The 27,635-nt window shown below is 46.8% G+C and overlaps 2 protein-coding genes across 15 annotated transcripts in view; both read left to right on the top strand.

Moving 5' to 3' along the window:
- Positions 1–20,699, top strand: part of LOC115130096 (TRAF2 and NCK-interacting protein kinase-like) — a 93,556-nt gene extending 72,857 nt beyond the window's left edge. For 11 of the 12 annotated variants that reach the window (XM_065019315.1, XM_065019318.1, XM_065019317.1 and 8 more), the window contains 2 exons: positions 17,483–17,622; positions 17,752–20,699. In XM_065019315.1, the coding sequence (XP_064875387.1) occupies positions 17,483–17,622; positions 17,752–17,835 (224 nt within the window). In that variant the 3' untranslated portion in view covers positions 17,836–20,699. The remainder of the gene's footprint in view (positions 1–17,482; positions 17,623–17,751) is intronic. The other variant, XM_065019314.1, reaches the window with a different exon arrangement.
- A 1,101-nt stretch (positions 20,700–21,800) lies between these two features.
- LOC115124959 (eukaryotic translation initiation factor 5A-1-like) lies at positions 21,801–26,393 on the top strand. Of its 3 annotated transcripts, none has more exons than XM_065019305.1 (3): positions 21,801–21,872; positions 25,243–25,430; positions 26,244–26,393. In XM_065019305.1, coding segments are annotated over exons 1-3 (324 nt in total). In that variant the 5' UTR covers positions 21,801–21,871; the 3' UTR covers positions 26,379–26,393. The 3 variants fall into 3 exon arrangements, with proteins under 3 accessions (XP_064875377.1, XP_064875376.1, XP_064875378.1); XM_065019304.1 differs by lacking the exon at positions 21,801–21,872 and adding an exon at positions 22,329–22,359; XM_065019306.1 differs by lacking the exon at positions 21,801–21,872 and adding an exon at positions 22,398–22,502.
- The last annotated feature ends 1,242 nt before the right edge of the window (positions 26,394–27,635 follow it).

Below are 27,635 nucleotides of genomic sequence, written 5' to 3'. Positions count from 1 at the left end.
CCTCACACACACCTCTCACTGCCCCCACACACACTATATACACAACTCTCACTGCCACCTCACACACACTATATACACAACTCTCACTATACACACCACCCACACACTATATACACAACTCTCACTGCCCCCTCACACACACTATATACACAACTCACTGCCACCCTCACACACACTATATACACAACTCACTGCCACCCTCACACACACTATATACACAACTCACTGCCCCCTCACACACACTATATACACAACTCTCACTGCACTGTCTCACACACACTATATACACAACTCTCACTGCCACCCTCACACACACTATATACACAACTCACTGCCCCCTCACACACACTATATACACAACTCTCACTGCCCCCTCACACACACTATATACACAACTCACTGCCCCCCTCACACACACTATATACACAACTCACTGCCCCCACACACACACTATATACACAACTCACTGCCCCCTCACACACACTATATACACAACTCTCACTGCCACCCCACACACACTATATACACAACTCTCACTGCCCCCTCACACACACTATATACACAACTCTCACTGCCCCCTCACACACACTATATACACAACTCTCACTGCCCCCCCCTCACTTACACACCTCTCACTGCCCCCACACACACTATATACACAACTCTCACTGCCACCCTCACACACACTATATACACAACTCTCACTGCCACCCACACACTATATACACTCTCACTGCCCCCACACACACTATATACACAACTCTCACTGTCCCCTCACACACCTCTCACTGCCCCCTCACACACTATATACACAACTCTCACTGCCCCCCACACACACACTATATACACAACTCACTGCCCCCTCACACACACTATATACACAACTCACTGCCCCCCACACACACTATATACACAACTCTCACTGCCCCCTCACACACACTATATACACAACTCACTGCCCCCTCACACACACTATATACACAACTCTCACTGCCCCCTCACACACACTATATACACAACTCTCACTGCCACCCTCACACACACTATATACACAACTCTCACTGCCCCCTCACACACACTATATACACAACTCTCACTGCCCCTCACACACACTATATACACAACTCTCACTGCCCCCTCACACACACTATATACACAACTCTCACTGCCCCCCTCACACACACTATATACACAACTCAACCCTCACACTCTCACTGCCCCCCTCACACACACTATATACACAACTCTCACTGCCCCCTCACACACACTATATACACAACTCTCACTGCCACCTCACTGCCACCTCACACACACTACTGCCACCCTACACAACTCTCACTGCCCCCTCACACACACTATATACACAACTCTCACTGTCCCCTCACACACACCTCTCACTGCCCCCTCACACACACTATATACACAACTCTCACTGCCCCCTCACACACACTATATACACAACTCACTGCACCCCTCACACACACTATATACACAACTCACTGCCCCACACACACTATATCCACAACTCACTGCCCCCTCACACACACTATATACACAACTCTCACTGCCCCCTCACACACACTATATACAACAACTCACTGCCCTCACACACACTATATACACAACTCACTGTCCCCTCACACACTATATACACAACTCTCACTGTCCCCCTCACACACACTATATACACAACTCACTGCCACCCTCACACACACTATATACACAACTCACTGCCCTCACACACACTATATACACAACTCTCACTGCCCCCTCACACACACTATATACACAACTCTCACTGCCCCCCTCACACACACTATATACACAACTCTCACTGCCCCCTCACACACACACTATATACACAACTCTCACTGCCACCCTCACACACACTATATACACAACTCTCACTGCCACCCTCACACACACCTCTCACTGCCCCCCTCACACACACTATATACACAACTCTCACTGTCCCCTCACACACACCTCTCACTGCCACCCTCACACACACTATATACACAACTCTCACTGCCCCCTCACACACACTATATACACAACTCACTGCCCCCTCACACACACTATATACACAACTCTCACTGTCCCCTCACACACACTACACAACTCTCACTGCCCCTCACACAACTATATACACAACTCACTGCCCCCCTCACACACACTATATACACAACTCACTGCCCCCTCACACACACTATATACACAACTCACTGCCCCCCTCACACACACTCACAACTCACTGCCCCCTCACACACACTATATACACAACTCACTGCCCCCTACACACACTATATACACAACTCACTGCACCCTCACACACACTATATACACAACTCTCACTGCCCCCTCACACACACACTATATACACAACTCACTGCCCCCTCACACACACTATATACACAACTCTCACTGCCCCCACACACACTATATACACAACTCTCACTGCCCCCTCACACACACACACTATATACACAACTCACTGCCCCCTCACACACACTATATACACAACTCACTGCCCCCTCACACACACTATATACACAACTCTCACTGCCACCCTCACACACACTATATACACAACTCTCACTGCCACCCTCACACACACTATATACACAACTCTCACTGCCCCCTCACACACACTATATACACAACTCTCACTGCCCCCTCACACACACTATATACACAACTCTCACTGTCCCCCTCACACACACTATATACACAACTCTCACTGCCCCCCTCACACACACCTCTCACTGCCCCCCTCACACACACTATATACACAACTCTCACTGCCACCCCTCACACACACTATATACACAACCTCACTGCCACCCTCACACACACTATATACACAACTCTCACTGCCACCCTCACACACACTATCACACACACTATATACACAACTCTCACTGTCCCCTCACACACACCTCTCACTGCCACCCTCACACACACTATATACACAACTCTCACTGTCCCCTCACACACACCTCTCACTGCCACCCTCACACACACTATATACACAACTCTCACTGCACCCTCACACACACTATATACACAACTCTCACTGTCCCCTCACACACACTATATACACAACTCTCACTGCCCCCTCACACACACTATATACACAACTCTCACTGCCACCCTCACACACACTATATACACAACTCTCACTGCCACCTCACACACACTATATACACAACTCACTGCCCCCTCACACACACTATATACACAACTCACTGCCCCCTCACACACTATATATACACAACTCACTGCCCCCTCACACACACTATACACAACTCTCACTGCCACCCTCACACACACACTATATACACAACTCACTGCCCCCCTCACACACACTATATACACAACTCTCACTGTACCCCTCACACACACTATATACACAACTCTCACTGTCCCTCTCACACACACTATATACACAACTCTCACTGTCCCCCTCACACACACTATATACACAACTCTCACTGCCACCCTCACACACACCTCTCACTGCGGCCCTCACACACACTATATACACAACTCTCACTGCCCCCCTCACACACACTATATACACAACTCACTGCCCCCTCACACACACCTCTATTGCCTCTCACTGGTTCACATAACTCCTCTTCTCCACCGCTCACATTCTCAGACACCCACACTACCCTCACTATTCCTCACTACCCTCACTATTCCTCACTACCCTCACTATTCCTCACTACCCCTCACTATTCCTCACTACCCCACACTATTCCTCACTACCCCTCACTATTCCTCACTACCCCTCACTATTCCTCACTACCCCACACTACCCCCTCACTATTCCTCACTACCCCACACTACCCCTCACTATTCCTCACTACCCCTCACTATTCCTCACTACCCTCACTATTCCTCACTACCCCTCACTATTCCTCACTACCTCTCACTACCCCTCACTATTCCTCACTACCCCTCACTACCCCACACTACCGTCACTACCCCTCACTACCCCACACTACCCCTCACTATTCCTCACTACCCCACACTACCCCTCACTATTCCTCACTACCCCTCACTATTCCTCACTACCCCTCACTATTCCTCACTACCCCTCACTATTCCTCACTACCCCACACTACCCCTCACTACCCCACACTACCCCTCACTATTCCTCACTATTCCTCACTACCCCACACTACCCCTCACTATTCCTCACTACCCCACACTACCCCTCACTATTCCTCACTACCCCACACTACCCCTCACTATTCCTCACTACCCCTCACTACCCCACACTACTCCCCTCACTATTCCTCACTACCCCACACTATTCCTCACTACCCCTCACTATTCCTCACTACCCCTCACTATTCCTCACTACCCCTCACTATTCCTCACTACCCCACACTACCCCTCACCACCCCTCACTACCCCACACTATTCCTCACTACCCCTCACTACCCCCTCACTATTCCTCACTACCCCTCACTACCCCTCACTATTCCTCACTACCCCTCACTATTCCTCACTACCCCACACTACCCCTCACTATTCCTCACTACCCCACACTACCCCTCACTATTCCTCACTACCCCTCACTACCCCACACTACCCCTCACTATTCCTCACTACCCCTCACTACCCCACACTACCCCTCACTATTCCTCACTACCCCTCACTACCCCACACTACCCCTCACTATTCCTCACTACCCCTCACTATTCCACACTACCCCTCACTATTCCTCACTACCCCTCACTATCCCTCACTACCCCTCACTATCCCTCACTATCCCTCACTATCCCTCACTATTCCTCACTACCCCTCACTATTCCTCACTACCCCTCACTATCCCTCACTACCCCTCACTATCCCTCACTATTCCTCACTACCCTCACTATTCCTCACTACCCCTCACTATTCCTCACTACCCTCACTATTCCACACTACCCCTCACTATTCCTCACTACCCCTCACTATCCCTCACTATTCCTCACTACCCCTCACTATCCCACACTACCCCTCACTATTCCTCACTACCCCACACTACCCCTCACTATTCCTCACTACCCCTCACTATTCCTCACTACCCCTCACTATTCCTCACTACCCTCACTATTCCTCACTACCCTCACTATTCCTCACTACCTCTCACTACCCCTCACTATTCCTCACTACCCCTCACTACCCCACACTACCCGTCACTATTCCTCACTACCCCACACTACCCCTCACTATTCCTCACTACCCCACACTACCCTCACTATTCCTCACTACCCCTCACTATTCCTCACTACCCCTCACTATTCCTCACTACCCCTCACTATTCCTCACTACCCCACACTACCCCCTCACTACCCCACACTACCCCTCACTATTCCTCACTATTCCTCACTACCCCACACTACCCCTCACTATTCCTCACTACCCCACACTACCCCTCACTATTCCTCACTACCCCACACTACCCCTCACTATTCCTCACTACCCCTCACTACCCCACACTACCCCTCACTATTCCTCACTACCCCACACTATTCCTCACTACCCTCACTATTCCTCACTACCCCTCACTATTCCTCACTACCCCTCACTATTCCTCACTACCCCACACTACCCCTCACTACCCCTCACTACCCCACACTATTCCTCACTACCCCTCACTACCCCTCACTATTCCTCACTACCCCTCACTACCCCTCACTATTCCTCACTACCCCTCACTATTCCTCACTACCCCACACTACCCCTCACTATTCCTCACTACCCCACACTACCCCTCACTATTCCTCACTACCCCACACTACCCCTCACTATTCCTCACTACCCTCACTACCCCACACTACCCCTCACTATTCCTCACTACCCCTCACTACCCCACACTACCCCTCACTATTCCTCACTACCCCTCACTATTCACACTACCCTCACTATTCCTCACTACCCCTCACTATCCCTCACTACCCCTCACTATCCCTCACTACCCCTCACTATCCCTCACTATCCCTCACTATCCCTCACTATCCCTCACTATTCCTCACTACCCCTCACTATTCCTCACTACCCCTCACTATCCCTCACTGCCCCTCACTATCCTCACTATTCCTCACTACCCCTCACTATTCCTCACTACCCCTCACTATTCCTCACTACCCCTCACTATTCCACACTACCCCTCACTATTCCTCACTACCCTCACTATCCCCTCACTATTCCTCACTACCCCTCACTATCCCTCACTACCCCTCACTATCCCTCACTACCCCTCACTATCCCTCACTACCCCTCACTATTCCTCACTACCCCTCACTATCCCTCACTATTCCTCACTACCCCTCACTATCCCTCACTATTCATCACTACCCCTCACTATTCCTCACTACCCCTCACTATTCCACACTACCCCTCACTACCCCTCACTATTCCTCACTACCCCTCACTACCCCACACTACCCCTCACTATTCCTCACTACCCCTCACTATTCCTCACTATTCCTCACTACCCCTCACTATTCCTCACTACCCCTCACTACCCCTCACTATCCCTCACTACCCCTCACTATTCCACACTACCCCTCACTATTCCACACTACCCCTCACTATCCCTCACTATTCCTCACTATTCCTCACTACCCCTCACTATCCTCACTATTCATCATTACCCCTCACTATTCCTCACTACCCCTCACTATTCCACACTACCCCTCACTACCCCTCACTATCCCTCACTACCCCTCACTACCCTCACTACACCTCACTATTCCTCACTACCCTCACTATTCCTCACTACCCCTCACTATCCCTCACTACACCTCACTATTCCTCACTACCCCTCACTATCCCTCACTACACCTCACTATTCCTCACTACCCCTCACTATTCCTCACTACCCCTCACTATCCCTCACTACACCTCACTATTCCTCACTACCCCTCACTATCCCTCACTACACCTCACTATTCCTCACTACACCTCACTATTCCTCACTACCCCTCACTATCCCTCACTACACCTCACTATTCCTCACTACCCCTCACTATTCCTCACTATTCCTCACTACCCCTCACTACACCTCACTATCCCTCACTACACCTCACTATTCCTCACTACCCCTCACTATCCCTCACTACACCTCACTATCCCTCACTACACCTCACTATTCCTCACTATCCCTCACTACACCTCACTATTCCTCACTACACCTCACTATTCCTCACTATCCCTCACTACACCTCACTATTCCTCACTACCCCTCACTATCCCTCACTACACCTCACTATTCCTCACTACACCTCACTATTCCTCACTACCCCTCACTATCCCTCACAACCCCCCCCAAACTTCTCGATAAGAAAATAAATAAATACAATTCTCTAAGCTTTTATGCATAATTAAAAAGGTCAAAACACTGCATGTAAAATTAGACCTGGACTAAACCATGAGACCTGGACTAAACCATGAGACCTGGACTAAACCATGAGACCTGGACTAAACCATGAGACCTGGACTAATCCATGAGACCTGGACTAAACCATAAGACCCACAAATTATTTTATCAAAATAGTTCACCCTGCTTTTTTCTGTCTATGAAAATGCAAATTCATACACAACCACTAATAATGAACATTTTGTAGCAGGCCTTTTAGAACATTTAACACAGGTCTCATGAACAATCTCTCAAGCGCAAACCCACGTGGTAGTGAGTAGCCAGCTAATCGTTTATATGCTAAGGTAGAACAGTTGAACTATTATATATACACCCTCCTGTCCATCTCCTGTCTGAACAGCCGCATGTTCACTTTAACATACTGAAATCAAGTAGCCTACCTGGATAAGACGATGCTTATTTCTCAGAACAAGTTGCCAATTCCTGTTATAAATGTGTCTTTTTGTGTTCATTTCACATTTATTAAACACAGACTACACAGCTTAGCCCATGACAGTCTGTGGCTAGAATGCAGCTGTACCGCAATGCCACCCGTGACAAACAGAGCATTAACTTTCCACAATCATGTTTATTGACACTCAATTTAGCAGGGTCTGCTCTGTTCAACACTTTGGGAGTTGAGACTTTAAAAGGGTATTGTAAGAGAGTTTAAGTTCTCGTCTATTACAGTAAAATAATGTCTCTAAGCGTTTGTGTCCATATGACCAATTTCTGTTGCACCAAACCTCAAATGCAAATAGTGAGTTTATACTGCTTGTTCTCAGAGAGGAAGAAGTTATCTTTCATTGTTATTTTTGTGAGTGGCAGGGGGAGGGGCTTGGTGTGTGAGTGGCAGGGGGAGGGGCTTGGTGTGTGAGTGGGAAGGAGCACAGTGCACAGAAGGAGCGAAGGAGATGATAACAAAAATTCATAGAACGGTCATAAAAACTAAGAACAATAAAACCTTGATTCTTGCGTCCTCGACCCTTGCTCCTCCCACTGGACTCCGACCCCTGCTCCTCCCACCCGACCCCTGCTCCTCCCACCCGACCCCTGCTCCTCCCACCCGACCCCTGCTCCTCCCACCCGATCTCCTGCTCCTCCCACCCGACTCCTGCTCCTCCCACCCTGCTCCTCCCACCCGACTCCGACCCCTGCTCCTCCCACCCGACTCCGACCCCTGCTCCTCCCACCCGACTCCCACCCCTGCTCCTCCCACCCCTGCTCCTCCCACCCGACTCCGACCCCTGCTCCTCCCACCGACTCCGACCCCTGCTCCTCCCACCGACTCCGACCCCTGCTCCTCCCACCCGACTCCGACCCCTGCTCCTCCCACCCGACTCCGACCCCTGCTCCTCCCACCCCTGCTCCTCCGACCCCTGCTCCTCCCCTGCTCCTCCCACCCGACTCCGACCCCTGCTCCTCCCACCCGACTCCCCCTGCTCCTCCCACCCGACCCCTGCTCCTCCCACCCGACCCCTGCTCCTCCCACCCGACCCCTGCTCCTCCCACCCGATCCCTGCTCCTCCCACCCGATCCCTGCTCCTCCCACCCGACTCCTGCTCCTCCCACCCGACTCCTGCTCCTCCCACCCTGCTCCTCCCACCCGACTCCGACCCCTGCTCCTCCCACCCGACTCCGACCCCTGCTCCTCCCACCCGACTCCGACCCCTGCTCCTCCCACCCCTGCTCCTCCCACCCGACTCCGACCCCTGCTCCTCCCACCCGACTCCGACCCCCTGCTCCTCCCACCCTGCTCCTCCCACCCGACTCCTGCTCCTCCCACCCTGCTCCTCCCACCCGACTCCGACCCCTGCTCCTCCCACCCGACTCCGACCCCTGCTCCTCCCACCCGACTCCGACCCCTGCTCCTCCCACCCGACTCCGACCCCTGCTCCTCCCACCCTGCTCCTCCCACCCGACTCCGACCCCTGCTCCTCCCACCCGACTCCGACCCCTGCTCCTCCCACCCGACCCCTGCTCCTCCCACCCGACCCCTGCTCCCACCCGACCCCTGCTCCTCCCACCCGATCCCTGCTCCTCCCACCCGATCCCTGCTCCTCCCACCCGACTCCTGCTCCTCCCACCCGACTCCTGCTCCTCCCACCCTGCTCCTCCCACCCGACTCCGACTCCTGCTCCTCCCACCCTGCTCCTCCCACCCGACTCCGACCCCTGCTCCTCCCACCCGACTCCGACCCCTGCTCCTCCCACCCCTGCTCCTCCCACCCGACTCCGACCCCTGCTCCTCCCACCCGACTCCGACCCCTGCTCCTCCCACCCTGCTCCTCCCCCGACTCCGACCCCTGCTCCTCCCACCGACCCCTGCTCCTCCCACCCGACTCCGACCCCTGCTCCTCCCACCCGACTCCGACCCCTGCTCCTCCCACCCGACTCCGACCCCTGCTCCTCCCACCCGACTCCGACCCCTGCTCCTCCCACCCCTGCTCCTCCGACTCCCACCCCTGCTCCTCCCACTCCGACTCCCACCCACCCCTGCTCCTCCCACCCAACTCCGACCCCTGCTCCTCCCACCCGACTCCCACCCCTGCTCCTCCCACCCCTGCTCCTCCCACCCGACTCCGACCCATGCTCCTCCCACCCCTGCTCCTCCCACCCGACTCCGACCCATGTTCCTCCCACCCGACTCCCACCCCTGCTCCTCCCACCCGACTCTGACCCCTGCTCCTCCCACCCGACTCCGACCCCTGCTCCTCCCACCCGACTCCTCCCACCCGACTCCGACCCCTGCTCCTCCCACCCGACTCCGACCCCTGCTCTGACCTCCCCTTCCACATGCTATACAGTTGAAATGTAAATGTAAATGTATGTCGGAAGTTAACATACACTTAGGTTGTAGTCATTAAAACTTGTTTTTCAACCACTCCAGAAATGTCTTGTTAACAAACTATAGTTTTGGCAAGTCGGTTAGGACATCTACTTTGTGAATGACACAAGTACATTTTTCCAGCAATTGTTTATAGACAGATTATTTCACGTATATTTCACTGTTTCACAATTCCACTGGGTCAGAAGTTTACATACACTAAGTTGATTGTGCCTTTTAAACAGCTTGGAAAATTCCAGAAATGATGTCATAGCTTTAGAAGTTTCTGATAGGCTAGTTGACATCATTTGAGTCAATTGGAGGTGTACCTGTGGATGTATTTCAAGGCCTACCTTCAAACTCAGTGCCTCTTTGCTTGATATCATAGGAAAAGCAAAAGAAATCAGCCAAGAACTCAGAAAAAGAACTGTAGACCTCCAAGTCTGGTTCATCCTTGGGAGCAATTTCAAAATGCCTGAAGGTACCACGTTCATCTGTACAAACAATAGTACGCAAGTATAAACACCATGGGACCACGCATCCGTCATACCGCTCAGGAAGGAGACTCGTTCTGTCTCCTAGAGATGAATGTACTTTTCTCCAAAAAGGGCAAATCAATCCCAGAACAACAGCAAATGACCTTGTGGAGGAAAGAGGTACAAAAGTATCTATATCCACAGTAAAATGAGTCATATTTCGACATAACCTGAATGGCCGCTCAGCAAGGAAGAAGCCACTGCTCCAAAACCACCATTAAAAAGCCAGACTACGGTTTGCAACTGAACATGGGGACAAAGATCGTACTTTTTGGAGAAATGTCCTCTGGTCTGATGAAACAAAAATAGAACTGTTTGGCCAATAATGAGCATCATTATGTTTGGAGAAAAAAGGGGAAGCTTGCAAGCCGAAGAACACCATCCCAACCGTGAAGCATGGGGGTGGCAGCATCATGTTGTGGGGGTGCTTTGCTGCAGGATGGACTGGTGCACTTCACAAAATAGATGGAATCATGAGGTATGAAAATTATGTGGATATATTGAAGCAACATCTCAAGACATCAGTCAGGAAGTTAAAGCTTGGTTGCAAATGCGTCTTCCAAATGGACAATTGCCCCAAGCATACTTCCAAAGTTGTGACAAAATGGCTTAAGGACAACAAAGTCAAGGTATTGGAGTGGCCATCACAAAGCCCTGACCTCAATCCTATAGAACATTTGTGGCAAGACTGAAAACGCGTGAGCGAGCGAGGAGGCCTACAAACCTGACTCAGTTACACCAGCTCTGTCAGGAGGAATGGGCCAAAATTCATCCAACTTGTTGTGGGAAGCTTGTGGAAGGCTACCCGAAATGTTTGACCCAAGTTAAACAATTTAAAGGCAATGCTACCAAATACTAATTGAGTGTATGTAAACTTCTGACCCACTGGGAATGTGATGAAATAAATAAAAGCTGAAATAAATAATTCTCTCTACTATTATTCTGACATTTCACATTTATTAAAATAAAGTGGTGATCCTAACTGACCTAAGACAGGGAATTTTTACAAGGAGTAAATATCAGGAATTGTGAAAAACTGAGTTTAAATGTATTTGGCTAAGGTGTATGTAAACTTTCGACTTCAACTGTATATAATAACTCAGACACTTACACCACTCTGCATGCTCCTACACACTTCCTACCCCTAGAGTTGTGCCCCTGTCCCCAGCACAAGGATAAATGTTTGTGTGTCTGTTTGTCTGCTACTTTGTTATAATGTTATTTTTGTGTTGCTGTTTGGTTGGCAACCAGATGATACTGAAATATTGTGGATATCTACCTGTACATGATCTATCTACCCATCTCTCTAGGTCTAGGATCTCTCCATCTACCCGTCTCTCTAGGTCTAGGATATCTCTATCTACCCATCTCTCTAGGTCTAGGATCTCTCTATCTACCTGTCTCTCTAGGTCTAGGATATCTCTATCTACCTGTCTCTCTAGGTCTAGGATCTCTCTATCTACCTGTCTCTCTAGGTCTAGGATATCTCTATCTACCTGTCTCTCTAGGTCTAGGATCTCTCTATCTACCTGTCTCTCTAGGTCTAGGATATCTCTATCTACCCATCTCTCTAGGTCTAGGATCTCTCTATCTACCTGTCTCTCTAGAGAGATCCTAGACCTAGAGAGACAGGTAGATAGAGAGAGGTCTAGGATATAGCTACCCGCCTCTGTAGGTCTAGGATATAGCTACCCGCCTCTGTAGGTCTAGGATATAGCTACCCGTCTCTGTAGGTCTAGGATATAGCTACCCGTCTCTGTAGGACTAGGATATAGCTACCCGTCTCTGTAGGACTAGGATATAGCTACCCGTCTCTGTAGGTCTAGGATATAGCTACCCGTCTCTGTAGGTCTAGGATATAGCTACCCGCCTCTGTAGGTCTAGGATATAGCTACCCGTCTCTGTAGGTCTAGGATATAGCTACCCGTCTCTGTAGGTCTAGGATATAGCTACCCGTCTCTGTAGGTCTAGGATATAGCTACCCGTCTCTGTAGGTCTAGGATATAGCTACCCGTCTCTGTAGGTCTAGGATATAGCTACCCGTCTCTGTAGGTCTAGGATATAGCTACCCGTCTCTGTAGGTCTAGGATATAGCTACCCGTCTCTGTAGGTCTAGGATATAGCTACCCGTCTCTGTAGGTCTAGGATATAGCTACCCGTCTCTGTAGGTCTAGGATATAGCTACCCGTCTCTGTAGGTCTAGGATATAGCTACCCGTCTCTGTAGGTCTAGGATATAGCTACCCGTCTCTGTAGGTCTAGGATATAGCTACCCGCCTCTGTAGGTCTAGGATATAGCTACCCGTCTCTGTAGGTCTAGGATATAGCTACCCGTCTCTGTAGGTCTAGGATATAGCTACCCGTCTCTGTAGGTCTAGGATATAGCTACCCGTCTCTGTAGGTCTAGGATATAGCTACCCGTCTCTGTAGGTCTAGGATATAGCTACCCGTCTCTGTAGGTCTAGGATATAGCTACCCGCCTCTGTAGGTCTAGGATATAGCTACCCGTCTCTGTAGGTCTAGGATATAGCTACCCGTCTCTGTAGGACTAGGATATAGCTACCCGTCTCTGTAGGTCTAGGATATAGCTACCCGTCTCTGTAGGTCTAAGAGACACTATATATACAAAAGTGTGTGGACACACCTTCAAATTAATGGATTCTGCTATTTCAGCCACACCCGTTGCTGACAGGTGTATAAAATCGAGCACACAGCCATGCAATCTACATAGACAAACCTTGGCAGTAGAATGGCCTTACTGAAAAGCTCAGTGACTTTCAACGTAGCACCGTCATTGGATGCCACCTTTCCAAGTCAGTTCGTCAAATGTCTGCCCTGCTAGAGCTGCCCCGGTCATCTGTAACTGCTGTTATTGTGAAGTGGAAACATCTATGCGCAACAATGGCTCAGCCCCGAACGTGACTGGCGAGTGCTGAAATAAAAAATGGTCTGTCCTCGGTTGCAGCACTCACTACCGAGTTCCAAACTGCCCCTGGAAGCAACATCGGCACAAGAACTGTTCTTCGAGAGCTTCATGAAATGGGCTTCCATGGCCGAGCAGCCACACACAAGCCTAAGATCACCATGCGCAATGCCAAGCGTCGGCTGGAGTTGTGTAAAGCTCATCACCATTTGACTCTGGAGCAGTGGAAACGTGTTTTCAGGAGTGAAAAACCACGCTTCACTACCTTGCAGTCCGACAGACGAATCTGGGTTTGGTGGATGCCAGGAGACGCTACCTGCCCCAATGCATAGTGCCAACTGTAAAGTTTGGTGGAGGAGAAATAATGGTATGGGGCTGTTTTTCATGGTTCTGGCTAGGCAGTGAAGGGAAATGTTAACACTACAGCATACAATGACATTCTAGACAATTCTGTGCTTCCAACTTTGTGGCAACAGTTTGGGGAAGGCCCTTTACTTTTTCTGCATGATAATGCCCCCGTGCACAAAGCCAGGTCCATATAGAAATGCTTTGTTAAGATTGGTGTAGAAGAACTTGACTGGCCTGCACAGAGCCCTAACCTCAACCCCATTGAACACATTTGGGATGAATTGGAATGCTGACAGCTAGCCAGGCCTAATCACCCAACATCAGTGCCCGACCTCATTGATGCTCTTGTAGCTGAATGGAAGCAATGTTCCAACATCTAGTGGAAAGCCTTCCCAGGAGAGTGGAGGCTGTTATAGCAGCAATGTTCCAACATCTAGTGGAAAGCCTTCCCAGGAGAGTGGAGGCTTTTATAGCAGCAAAGTAGGGACCAACTCCATATTAATGCCCATGATTTTGGAATGAGATGTTCAATGAGAAGGTGTCCACATACAGTAAATGACTAGATGTCTCTATAGGTCTACGATATACAGTGGCAAGAAAAAGTATGTGAACCCTTGGAATTACCTGGATTTCTGCATAAATTGGTCATAGATCAGATCAAATTTTAAGTCACAACAATAGACAAACAGTGTGCTTAAACTAATAACACACAAATTATTGTATTTTTCGTGTCTATATTGATTACAACATTTAAACATTCACAGTGTAGGTTGGAAAAAGTATGACTTCTCCAAAAGCTAATTGGAGTCAGGAGTCAGTTAACCTGGAGTTCAATCAATGAGATGAGATTGGAGATGTTGGTTAGAGCTGCCTTGCTCTATAAAAAACACACAATTTGAGTTTGCTATTCACAAGAAGCATTGCCTGATGTGAACCATGCCTCGAACAAAAGAGATCTCAGAAGACCTAAGATTAAGAATTGTTGACTTGCATAAAGCTGGAAAGGGTTACAAAAGTATCTCTAAATGCCTTGATGTTCATCAGTCCAAATTGTCTATAAATGGAGAAAGTTCACCACTGTTGCTCCTCTCCCTAGGAGTGGCCGTCCTGCAACGATGACTGCAAGAGCACAGCGCAGAATACTCAATGAGGTTAAGAAGAATCCTAGAGTGTCAGCTAAAGACTTACAGAAATCTCTGGAACATGCTAACATCTCTGTTAACGAGTCTATGATTCGTAAAAACACTAAACAAGAATGGTGTTCATGGGAAGACACCACGGAAGAAGCAACTGCTGTCCAAAAAAAACATTTCTGCACATCTGAAGTTTGTAAAAGTGCACCTTGATGTTGGCAAAATATTCTGCGGACAGATGACACTACAGTTGAGTTGTTTGTAAGGAACACACAACACTATGTGTGGAGAAGAAAATCCACCGCATACCAACATCAAAACCTCATGCCATCTGTAAAGTATGGTGGAGGGAGCATCATGGTTTGGAGCTGCCACAGGGCCTGGACAGCTTGCGTTCATCGACAGAAAAATGAATTCCCAAGTTTATCAAGACATTTTGCAGGAGAATGTTAGGCTGTCTGTCCGCCAATTGAAGCTCAACAGAAGTTGGGTGATGCAACAGGACAACGACCCAAAATATAGAAGTAAATCAACAACAGAATGGCTTCAACAGAAGAAAATACGCTTTCTGGAGTGGCCCAGTCAGAGTCCTGACCTCAACCCGATTGAGATGCTGTGGCATGACCTCAAAAGAGCAGTTCACACCAGACATCCCAAGAATATTGCTGAACTGGAACAGTTTTGTAAAGATGAATGGTCCAAAATTCCTCCTGACCGTTGTGCAGGTCTGATCCACAACTACAGATAATGTTTGGTTGAGGTTATTGCTGCCAAAGGAGGGTCAACCAGTTATTAAATCCAAGGGTTCACATACTTTTTCCACCCTGCACTGCGAATGTTTACATGGTGTGTTCAATAAAGGCATGAAAACGTAGAATTGTCTGTGTGTTGTTAGTTTAAGCAGACTGTGTTTGTCTATTGTTGTGACCTAGATGAAGATCAGATCTAATGTTATTACCAATTTATGCAGAAATCCAGATATTTTCAAAGGGTTCACATACTTTTCCTTGCCACTGTATATACCTGTCTCTCTTTAGGATTAATGCCATGGAATAGTACCACAAGTGTACGGTCCAAGCTAAATCAAGCGCCCTCAAATATTTGGCCCAGGTCTATTAACGACACCCATCACATCTAATTACGAAGCTCAGGGCTAGGTTTAGTTAGTGATGGGGAAACCAGTATCCTATTGCTTTAATCCCAGTAGATCTCAAATGGATCTTGATAGATCCCTGTGTCTTTAGTTCAGCTCTGCCCTTCTCTGCTTCTCTTTTGTCTCTCCACTCTAACACCAAGCTTCAGTTTGTCTTGTCAGTCTGATTGACTGTTTTCATTTGGCTCATTCTGTCTCTGTCTGAAACACTTTGGGTTTGTGTTGACTCTCAGTCCTAGGAGCTTTTTTAAATGTATTTTTTTACCTTTATTTAACTAGGCAAGTCAGTTAAGAACAAATTCTTATTTTCTATGACGGCCTAGGAACAGTGGGTTAACTGCCTGTTCAGGGGCAGAATGACAGATTTGTACCTTGTCAGCTCGGGGATTTGAACTTGCAACCTTCCCGGTTACTAGTCCAACGCTCTAACCACTAGGCTACCCTGCTTCTACCCCTGAGTTGATATCGCCTTCCTTTAAAAGGCCTCTCAACCCCGGCCCCAACACACAAATACTATATCAACATATACAGCCCCAAGCCACCATGACCAATACAAACCAGTACATGCAAACACATACAGAGACAGGCCCACACCGACACACACACACTCACTCCAGTCCGTTGGCCAGCCCACTTCCTGAGTACACAGGAGCTGGATGACAGAACTGGGAGGTAAAATCACCCAACTATCCTTATGCTGCTACTGCTGTAACCATCCTCATAGTCATCAATCACCTGCACAATCCCTGCTACAGTATTACCACCCAGGGGCAGGGTTACCATCCTGTAGAACCACCATACAAGAGTCATCACATTCAGTAGACGCTCAGATGGCCGTTTTTCCTAGTAGCTCTCTGCGGTTCACTTTGACTCCCCCCCCCCCCCCCCTCCATAACTCTGGGGATCTCTCCTACTAGCGTTGCCCCCTGGGTCCATATCAAACTGCCCCTCCCCATCCCCCCTTTAGGCTGGATAGCTCAGGTGTTTGAGTTTTTATCCGCCATTCAGATTTAGAAACAGAAACTGCTGCAATGATATCCTCCCAGAGGCGTGGCCTAGGGGTGTGATCTGTGATTGGGTGACTGGTTTGAGTGAGTGCTCTCCTGTCCAATCCCCTGTCTGTATGTCCCTGTCCCTCCCCCAGCCTACATCCACTCCAACCAGATCATGGGCTGGGGAGAGAAGGCCATTGAGATCCGCTCCGTGGAGACGGGACACCTCGACGGAGTTTTCATGCACAAGCGAGCTCAGCGACTGAAGTTCCTGTCGGAGAGGAACGACAAGGTGTGTGTAAGCACAAACACATGTATACAAGCTAAGAGCACACACACACACACAAGCTGCAAGAAATCCTAAAAATATAAGCCAGCACACATGCTAACCCTCCTCATTATGCTGTGTGCTTGTCTGCAGGTGTTTTTCGCCTCTGTGCGTTCTGGCGGCAGCAGCCAAGTCTTCTTCATGACCCTAAACCGGAGCTCTATGATGAACTGGTAACCCTGGCAAACCCTCCTCCTTACTTCTTCCCTCCATACTGTACATACCTAACCAGAGGTCAGGGTGGAGGGATGAAGAGAGAGAACTGAGACAGACGAGTGAACACAGAGCGGCTGGCGGCTCAGCAGAGATGGGAGGAGAGAAACAGTCTCCCATCCAGGCAGACATCTGCAGTAGCAACCTACAACCACAAGAGGAACCAGAGAGGAACAGCAACTCCAGATCACGCTCAGACAACACTCGTTCTCTCTGTTGTCTTAGTTTCTCTCAGGCTCTGTCTGAGATGCCCCCCTATTTCCTACATAGTGCAATACTTTTGGTCAGAGTAGGCATTTTGGACGTAGCCTCAGTGTTTATCCCAGGTGTTTTTGTCTTTGGGAGGTAGTGACAGGATGTGCTAGTGTAGTCTCCCTAATGGGGTCAGGGGTCAGCGACCAAGGGTATTGTCATGACCCCTGACCTTTGTGTATATATGGTGGGGGTGAGTGTAGATTCCTGACTGCTGGAGCAGTTTAAAAAATATCAATATTGTCACCAATGGTCACCAAAAAAATGATACTCTTGGCATAGATGCCATTCTTGTTCTAGTTCACCTGTGCTCTCCACTTTCTCTGCGAATGTTCTATTTGACAGTCAATCTATTTGCCGTATTTCTATCTTTACACATTTGTAAATGCCACATTATATGATATGAAACAGACCTGCTTTCCTATCGGACACTCTTCCACTGAGACAGAACAACAGAGGACAGAAAAGGAAGACAGAAGATGATGAGAGACCGAGAGCAATCTGAGTTTGTTTAGTTTATCTTCCTCCTTAATTTCAGCCTGTTTTGGTGGGAGTTTTGGCCTTCCATGGTGACATCACTATTTTTGTAAATTAGTTAGACCAATAAGAGAGTTCCAATCCTTTCTGCCAATAGCAGCTAATTTTGTTTCCCCCTTACCACTCCCAGACAGTACTAGCAAAATTCTTACTTAAGAAATGTTTATTTTTACCATTTTAATAGAAAACAATCACAGGTACTTAATTGTTACCCAGAAATGATTTGATATGGAGATAAAAATGTCTGCATGGAACAGACGTATGGCTTGGTTAATGGTCAGACTTCTTCCTACACACCACCTCTTTTCTCCAGCTCTTCCATTGTCTCCTTTGGTTCACCTGGTTCTGTACATGGTGCGTAGTGACACATCTGTCTCTGTTGGTTCACCTGCTTCTGTACATGTGCATAGTGACACCTATACTGCTCGTCATCATCAATCCTGACTTCTAAACTAAGGCAATACACAGGTCTAACTGGAGAGATGCAAGTTTGGGACTATTAACTTTCCAAAATGAGACCCACCATGTTAGCGTCAGTCAGGACCTTACACTGGGGTCGTTTAAATGTACTCAAAACTAGCTTTAGACGGCCAGGTAGAATGACCACACTATGAATCTCCACCATTAAGTTGAATCACGTGTAGTCTTCTAGGATACAGTGTCTGACTCTGTAACATAAGATCTGCCAAGGTAGTTGGTGAAAGTGGACAAGGGTGTCTGTGTGTACTGAACCAATGATGATGATTGACTACTGATGTGGCGTTGTATGTAACACAGGGTAATAGGCATGAGCCTACTCCATCCACTAATCGCTTACCTCTTCGGTCGTCATAGATCTGAAAGGACTGGATAAATGTGTGACCGACCGGTGTATGAACCTGGGTCGGCAGAACTCTTGCTTTTTCCTATCTAGTTCTGTCAGATCTGTGAATACTGCAGGAGTATAGGTTAGAGAGAAGGGGTTGATTCCAAGAAACCGTAGGAGAAATATGATTAAGCATTTCATTATATCTGACTGATCATTTAGAAAAAGACAGCCATCATGTTCATACTATAAGGCTTTCTACAGAATAGAGAAAATGGTTTAAGGGATTTCTAAAATGTTTTTATCGTGGTATAATTTGTATTTAAATATTTTGTAAGTATCAGAGTATGTGTGTGCATATGAGACTTGTCTTCCCTGCTAACAGTACAGGATTAAACTCTGCCACTGTTAAGGCCGTCTGTGTGTTGAGTGACTGAGTGCGTGCTCTCATCTCATCTGAATCACTGGGACAATAACCCCGCCCCCAGACTGGTACTCCACTCCACTATGTGATGTTGAAATGTAACTGTCCTTCCTTGTACAGACATGATTACAGAGACGTCCTCTACTGCTTTACTTTACTGTCTGGATGTCTTCTGAAATCTAAAATGCACAGCAGCACCATCACACACTGTTGGCCAAGTAATTCCCTCCCTGCCAACTTTGTCTCCCATCTTGTGCTCCCTAACACACACATTATTCTATCAGAGGTGCCGGTACTCAAGCTGTAGCAAATGAGAAGAGCCTGATCTCTGTACCAGTACCGGTCAGCACCAGCCCACTTCAACCACTGGTCTGAGAGCAGTTCTCCAGTGTTCTGTTCTGGTTGTCTGCATGTAAAAGTGTGGGGAGAGCAGATCAGGACTGACTGCAGTAGGCCTTCTCATAGCTTCTTTAGACTTTTTTTGGCCTCAAAGCTCACATCACAAATATTTGTTTTTCAATTAGTGAAAACATTGATAAGGGAACACAATGTTAGGCTGGTATGTGTACACTGGATCCTAGTGTCCTTACAGTTTAGTAATGTTTAGTAATAGTAACTAACTACTGACTTAATGTTCTGGCACAGAGGGAGGTAGTGTGTATGGCTGATGAGCTTGGATACATGTGATTACTGATGGTGATTAATGTGATTGTGGATGCTTTTTGTTTGGACTTTTCAATGTAACCTACTGACACACACACTTCATGTTTCCAAATGACAACACGCATTAAAGATGTGCTGTGTGAATGACTCATTTCTCCTAATTAAATTATTGGGTTGTGAGCCTATATTCCCTCTCATCCAGTGTGCTATCTTCGGCAAACATAGGCTCCTTTAGTTCAATATTGGGCTAATGACCTAACGTTACGTGTAGTAGTCCAAGGACCGTACATGTTCTGTTTAGAGGTGAATTGGCTCTGGCAGCCAAAACAGCTCAAATACTCCATCTAAATATGAATGGATTCTCAATTGCGGTACAGTCCTAGAAACATAAAATACTGTACTTTCATATCATATGAAAATTTCACAAATTCTAAAATATAAATTTACTGTACACCAGTGGAGGCTGGTGGGAGGAGCTATAGGAGGATGGGCTCATTGTAATGGCTGGAATGGAACGGTATCAAACATAGAAACCACGTTTGACTCCATTGCAGAGCTCACTTGTTCATTTAAGGAATGGCCTTAAATGAACAAACTCAGACCACCTGGGGCACCAGGCTATGCAAGACGAACTCAACCAATCACAAAGAAATACAGAATTATAGCCAAATTGGTAAAAGGCTTCAGTGGGGTTAATGTGTGAATTCTGCGATGGCCCAGTATCTACTCATCTTTTTAAACCCCCAGTTCCAGCTGTGTGTGTGCAAGTTGCTGCCTCTATCACTACATTTACAATCCTAAAACATAGCTGCCCCACTACATGGAATTCTATGGCTAAGTTTCCAACATTCTAATGTCAATGGCAAAATAAATGTATCAGGTTTTATTTTGATATGTATCCTAGAGGTCAAAGTCCTTTTCACCTGAAAATTCCAAAAACGTGTCTGGTGGATAGCTGTGAATCTAAGCTTTCCAATTATATATGACTAACGGATTTAAGTGAGCAATAACGTTATGTACTGACATTGTTTGTCATAGGCTAAAATACCAAAGGAGAAATTAAATTAATAGTAATAACATACAGAAAGTTACAATTGCTGCACTGCTATCAAACATTTTCCAACTCTAGGGACAGAATATGTTTTAAAAAATCATTATGAGACATCGTCGGCCCAAGTGAGCACGACTGACCCACCCTGGCTCAGGGACTAAAGGCGTGCTAATTATCTATCTTGGTCTCCAAACACCTGTGTGTGAATGGAAGGACGCCGCAAGCGGGTCGTCACTGAAAACAAATATCGTTGGCTGCAACTGTGTACAGTAAGTGTATATTTTTAATTTGTGTAATTATTTTGATGTGATGTGAAAGTAGAGGGCTTTGTGTATTTTTTTTAGTGTACCGCAATGGAGAATCGATTCGCGTTGAGAAGGGAGTATTTGGTCGTAGGAGCCAATTCGTCTCTAGAACATGTAAGGTCCTTGGACTATGAGGAGTAATGTTAAGCTTCTTTAGTCCATTATTGGGCTAGAGACATTTTTGGACTACCACTTTAATGGAAGCCATATAAATCACCCCTCCCCTCCATAGGCATGCGTTTCCACTTGATAGCACAGTCAGTCAAAGCTGACTCGTAAAAATTCATGAAAAAAACTAACATTTGCTTTTCGGTCTTGAGGCTAGGAATAACGTTAGCAGTGTGGTTATTTGACTTATTTAACCCTTATTTTTACCAGAAATTAACTGAACATTCGCAATTACAGCAACGACCTAGGGGGGAGTAAGGGGGATGAATGAGCCAATTGGAAGGTTAGTGTTAGGTTTAAAAAAACATTACGATAAATTGTATAAATAGGCGGGGTTTATGATTTGTGGCAACTTGTGACGAACCTACGGATGCCGCAGTAAAATTGGTCGCGCTTGCGCAGTCCCGTTCCTCTTTTTCCTGGAAGGTAAGCGTTGCATGGCGCGTGCTTCTGTTCACGGGGCAAAACATACAACTTTTAGTAGTTTGTCAGTTCATTTTTGACTGGTCATATTCGTTTTAGGTTTTGGTAGTCGAAAGAGAAGTGAAAAGGTCGAAATTAAGTTTGTTTGCTGAGTGTAGGTGCTCTCAGCGATAGGGTGTGGGTCCCATGTTTCTGTATCCACGGCTCTAATGAAGAGGCATGAGGCCTTCCGCGCGCTTGTTGGAAGTTGTTAGTCATCATGTCTTGCTGGACATAATAGCCTAGCCAGCTAGCCAAATGTTGACAACTCCGCTAGGAAAGCTAACCATGCTGTAATGTACTTTGACATGAGACTGAACGTGCATATAGGTTGTGTAATGACTGATATTGTAACTTTCTAAAAATGACCATTTGTTTAGACAACGTTGTTTTGGTAATCGCTAGCTAACATTAGCTAACCGGCTAGGTAACAATGTGTTCGTAATCACTAACGCTTGCTAACCATGTCGTAGCTGGCTGGCTACATTTAATGAAAGTTCGCTGTACAAATATGGGAACATTTATCTATATTAGCATGGATTAAATGCCAACTAATAGTTACCCACACGTTGACAAAATGAGCTTTCCGAAAACAGCATGGAATTGTCATTCTAGCTAACAGCAGCACGCGAAACACTTTCATTTTAGCTAGCCATCTGGCCAGTTGGGTAACACGTTATCGCTTCTATTTATAAACCAACGAGTCGCTTATTAGTTTAACACTCAAATTTGGTATGTATGTCTTTAAAATCCTTAATCTGTGTTAATGTCTTCGCCCAACTTGTTCATCAACGTTACCTAGCGTGTTGCCGGGCCTGGCCGGATATCTTGTTAGCCTCTTTACTAACCTAGTCAAACTTGTCAGAAGTTAGCTGAACGGTATCGCTGGTACTTGTTTATCATTAGCTAGCTGACGTTAGCGCAGAGGAAGTTGTCGAGGCAATAAATGTTGTCAGGTCGGTTACGAGAGTTCCGGGCCAGGCCTCCGTTATTTACCAGGGCACTATGATGCGTCAGGTTTATTGCGCGGCGAACTCCGGTTCTGCCTCCCGAGTCAAGGCGCAGGCCAAACTGGGACACGTGGACAGGGCGTGGGGATGTTTAACCAGAAGAGGTCGGGCCCTGGTCGACTCTTTTCGTCTGATTTGTGAAATGTTAAGAGTCACCTTTTATATTGTCTGCAAGCTTTCCACTGGTGCTGGGACTTCCATTCCCACGTTTTCATCCTCCACATCACGTGTATCAAACTCGATCCACGGAGGATCGATTGGTTATTGGTTGCAGGTTTTCGCTCCTCGTACTTGATTGATGAAATAAGGTCACTGATTATTAAGGAACTCCTCTCAACTGGTTGTCTGGGTCTTAATTGAAAGGGAAAAGCCTGCAGACACTAGGCCCTCCGTGGGATGAGTTTGACACCCCAGCTCCACAGGATGTTGGCTATGACGTAGTCTCCATTAGTCATGGATGGATGGGTTTAATAATTATGAAGTGAGGATGCGATTTGAAATGGTCAGGAGCCAAATGCTCAGTAATTTCCACATTGACTATGGTTACATTCACTCTAATATAATGTTGATTAACATGCTTTGCAAAAACAACTAATCCTGGCTGTTTACATGGACATGCCTGAAATCAATCAACTTTGATAAATGCAGAAAATCGTCAATCAAAATAAACGTTCTACCACAGCAGCCATGTTTATGGGAAACCTATTTGATTCTGAGTTCGGACATATACAGTTAGTATGTAAACTATTTTAAGACTTCTAATTTTTCACGACTCACTTGTGCATAACACCTTAAGCAGACCGACAGTGTCATTGCATCAATGTTGTGTAGTAAATTGTCAGAACTTTTCATTATGTAACCCAACATTTATAGTGACTGTGTGCAACAAAAGTTAAGCATTCACCTTTTGCTACTGTTTCGGTTTAGCCTACGCATACTATTTGTTTGCATACATTTTGGATGAATCCAATGTGGGCACTACCCAGAACACACTGCCTCTGCAACAATGTTCCGAAGGCAAACGCAGCACTCCGTTGGAAATAAATGTACACTAAACAAAAATATGAACGTAACATGTAAATTGTTTTCATGAGCTGAAGTGAAATATCCCAGAAATTTCCCAGACATACAAAAAGCTCTCAAATGGTTGGCACATTTGTTTACATCCCCATTAGTGAGCATTTTCCTTTTGTCAAGATAATCCATCCACCTGACATGTGACATATCAAGAAGCTGATTCAACAGCATGATCATTAAAGGTGGACCTTGTGCTGGAGACAAAAGGTCACTCTAAAATGTGCAGGCTGTCACAACAATGCCACAGATGTCTCAAGTTGAGGGAGTGACGCTGCTGGCATGGCATGCTGACTGCAGGAATGTCCACCAGAGCTGTTGCCAGATAATTGAATGTTAATTTCTCTACCATAAGCTACCTCCAACATTGTTTTAGAGAATTTGGCAGTATATCCATCCGGCCTCACAACTGCAGGCCACGTTTTATGATGTCGTGGAGTTATGGTTTTCCAGTATAGACCAGTGGATGTATTGCCAGTGCGGTAGCTCAATCAGGGATGTTTTTCCTTATTTAATCAGGGTTTCTGGACTTTTCTGATCAGTATTCATACATCATTGAATTTAAATGGCACTGCTGTAGCTGTAATTGCCTGTTCTAACCTATTCCTCTCCCCCTGCAGTGCCCCTAATCCATCGCACCATGGCAGACACTGATCTTGACTTCACCACCGGAGAGTCTGGCGCCTCCGCCACCATTCCTATGCAGTGCTCTGCCCTGCGAAAGAACGGCTATGTGGTGTTGAAGGGACGCCCTTGCAAGATCGTGGAAATGTCCACCTCCAAGACAGGAAAGCACGGACACGCCAAGGTAGGGATTGACTGGACATGTGTACAAATATCAAACTCTAGGGATGCCCATGGTGGAAATGTCCAGCAGTATTGGGGAATTTGGGTGATCTGATATCGGGTGTACATTATTATTATACCTTTATTTCAACAAGGAACACAGACTGAGACCAAGGTCTCTCTTACAGCTGGGCCCTGCGTATACATGTTTACACATACAGTTTAGGTACAATGATTAAGAAACTACACAAGACAAACAAAACGATCACAGATAACACACAAATACAGCAGAAGATTATTACATTTACTAACAGCACAAGAACCTGCATTACCTGAAACCGTTACAAGCCAAATAAAAATAAATATCCTCCAATAAATGTTTAAAATGGGCGACAGGGGGACAGTCAAGTTTAAGTTTAGTCTGCAGACTATTCCATAGGCAAGGAGCGTAACAGGAGAAGGCAGCCATACCCAACTCTGTTGAAATCACATGGGCCTCAAGTGTAATCCATGCTTGAAACCTGGTTTTAGGAATTATAACATTGATGAGTGATGATAAATGAGGTAGTTTATTCAGAAGTGCTTTATAGACAAACACGAGAGCATGTTCACGCCTCATGGACAGCGAAGTCCGACCCAGATTTTGATATAAAACAGTTGAGTTCTGTAACCAGCACCCATAATAGTACATGCGTTGTCCACATCTCTAGTAATTTACCCATAAGGGCTTTGTCTGAATTCTCCAATCATAACTTTTGACTCGTTAAGTAAAACCTCATTTGACATGTTATGACACTGCTGTTAGTGGTGTAGTAAAACTCTCTGTCCTCTTTAGGTTAACATGGTGGGCATTGACATCTTCACCAACAAGAAGTATGAGGACATGTGCCCCTCCACCCACAACATGGACGTGCCCCACATCAAGAGGAATGAGTTCCAGGTCAGTGTGAGCTCCCTTCCTGCCCAGTGAAGATTTTCCTATGCCACAAGGGTTCTCTTATCCAACATGTTTTCACATAATTAGAATACCAGTTAACCTCTTGCCTACTAATTCAATAAGGACTTGACTAATTCTATCAGGCGACTACTCTCCTAGATACTATCAAATCCACTTAACACTGCAGTCACTGTCTGGTGTCAATCCAACCACAGTCTGGGATAATAAGACTAGAAACTCCCACCTGTGTAGTTTTGTATTTGGGCAGGTCACAATGGTTTTTCAGCCGGTCCGTGTGTATGGGGACTTGTGAGAACTGCTGTCATCCTTGTCCAGAGATGTACTGCTCTGAAGTAGTTGCTGAGGAATTGGGAAGATGTTTACCGGTTGGTTACATTATCTGGGGGAAGACCTATGTCACAAAGCAGGATCAAATACGTTGGTATATGAATGCCCTGACTTCTGCAGAGGCCGTATCTCAGTAAATGCTACGCGGCCAATGCAGATGCCGGATTGACCATGCAGCGCCTTTAAGGTATGGTCAATAGGGTGCCTCAGTGCTTCTCACTCATTCTTGGTACTTCATTTAAACACATTGATCACATATTAAAGTGGAACTGACTGCATTTGAGCTAAATTCAATATTTTTTTACAAATCTGTTCACATAAACCCCCAGGAAGAATGACAAGCTAGCACTTCGATATTGTCATCTTGATAAATTAGAATGTTTGTATACTAAGGCATTTGTGAAAATTCTATAGCAATATAGAATGGGGAAGCAGCTGTGCATTCGAACAATTAACACGGCAGCAAATAAAACCTAAAAGCACACGTCTCGTCCAGTACTGCAGTCTATGCAGACCGGTGCACCTTAGCCAACCAGGGCTACAGTAGACCTTTATGCAAACAAGCCATTTGCCATAGAAGCCTGTCATCATCGTCTTGAATTGGACTGTTTACAGGCAGTTGGGCCTGTCATCATTCACTTTGAACTGGACTGTGTGTATACAGGCAGTTGGGCCTGTCATCATTCACTTTGAACTGGACTGTGTTTATAGGCAGTTGGGCCTGTCATCATTCACTTTGAACTGGACTGTGTGTTTACAGGCAGTTGGGCCTGTCATCATTCACTTTGAACTGGACTGTGTGTTTACAGGCAGTTGGGCCTGTCATCATATACTTTGAACTGGACTGTGTGTTTACAGGCAGTTGGGCCTGTCATCATTCACTTTGAACTGGACTGTGTGTTTACAGGCAGTTGGGCCTGTCATCATTCACTTTGAACTGGA

This window comes from Oncorhynchus nerka, linkage group LG6 (assembly GCF_034236695.1).
Source record: "Oncorhynchus nerka isolate Pitt River linkage group LG6, Oner_Uvic_2.0, whole genome shotgun sequence".
In the NCBI taxonomy this organism is placed as follows: Eukaryota; Metazoa; Chordata; class Actinopteri; order Salmoniformes; family Salmonidae; genus Oncorhynchus; species Oncorhynchus nerka.
This window is presented reverse-complemented; position numbering and strand designations above follow the sequence as displayed.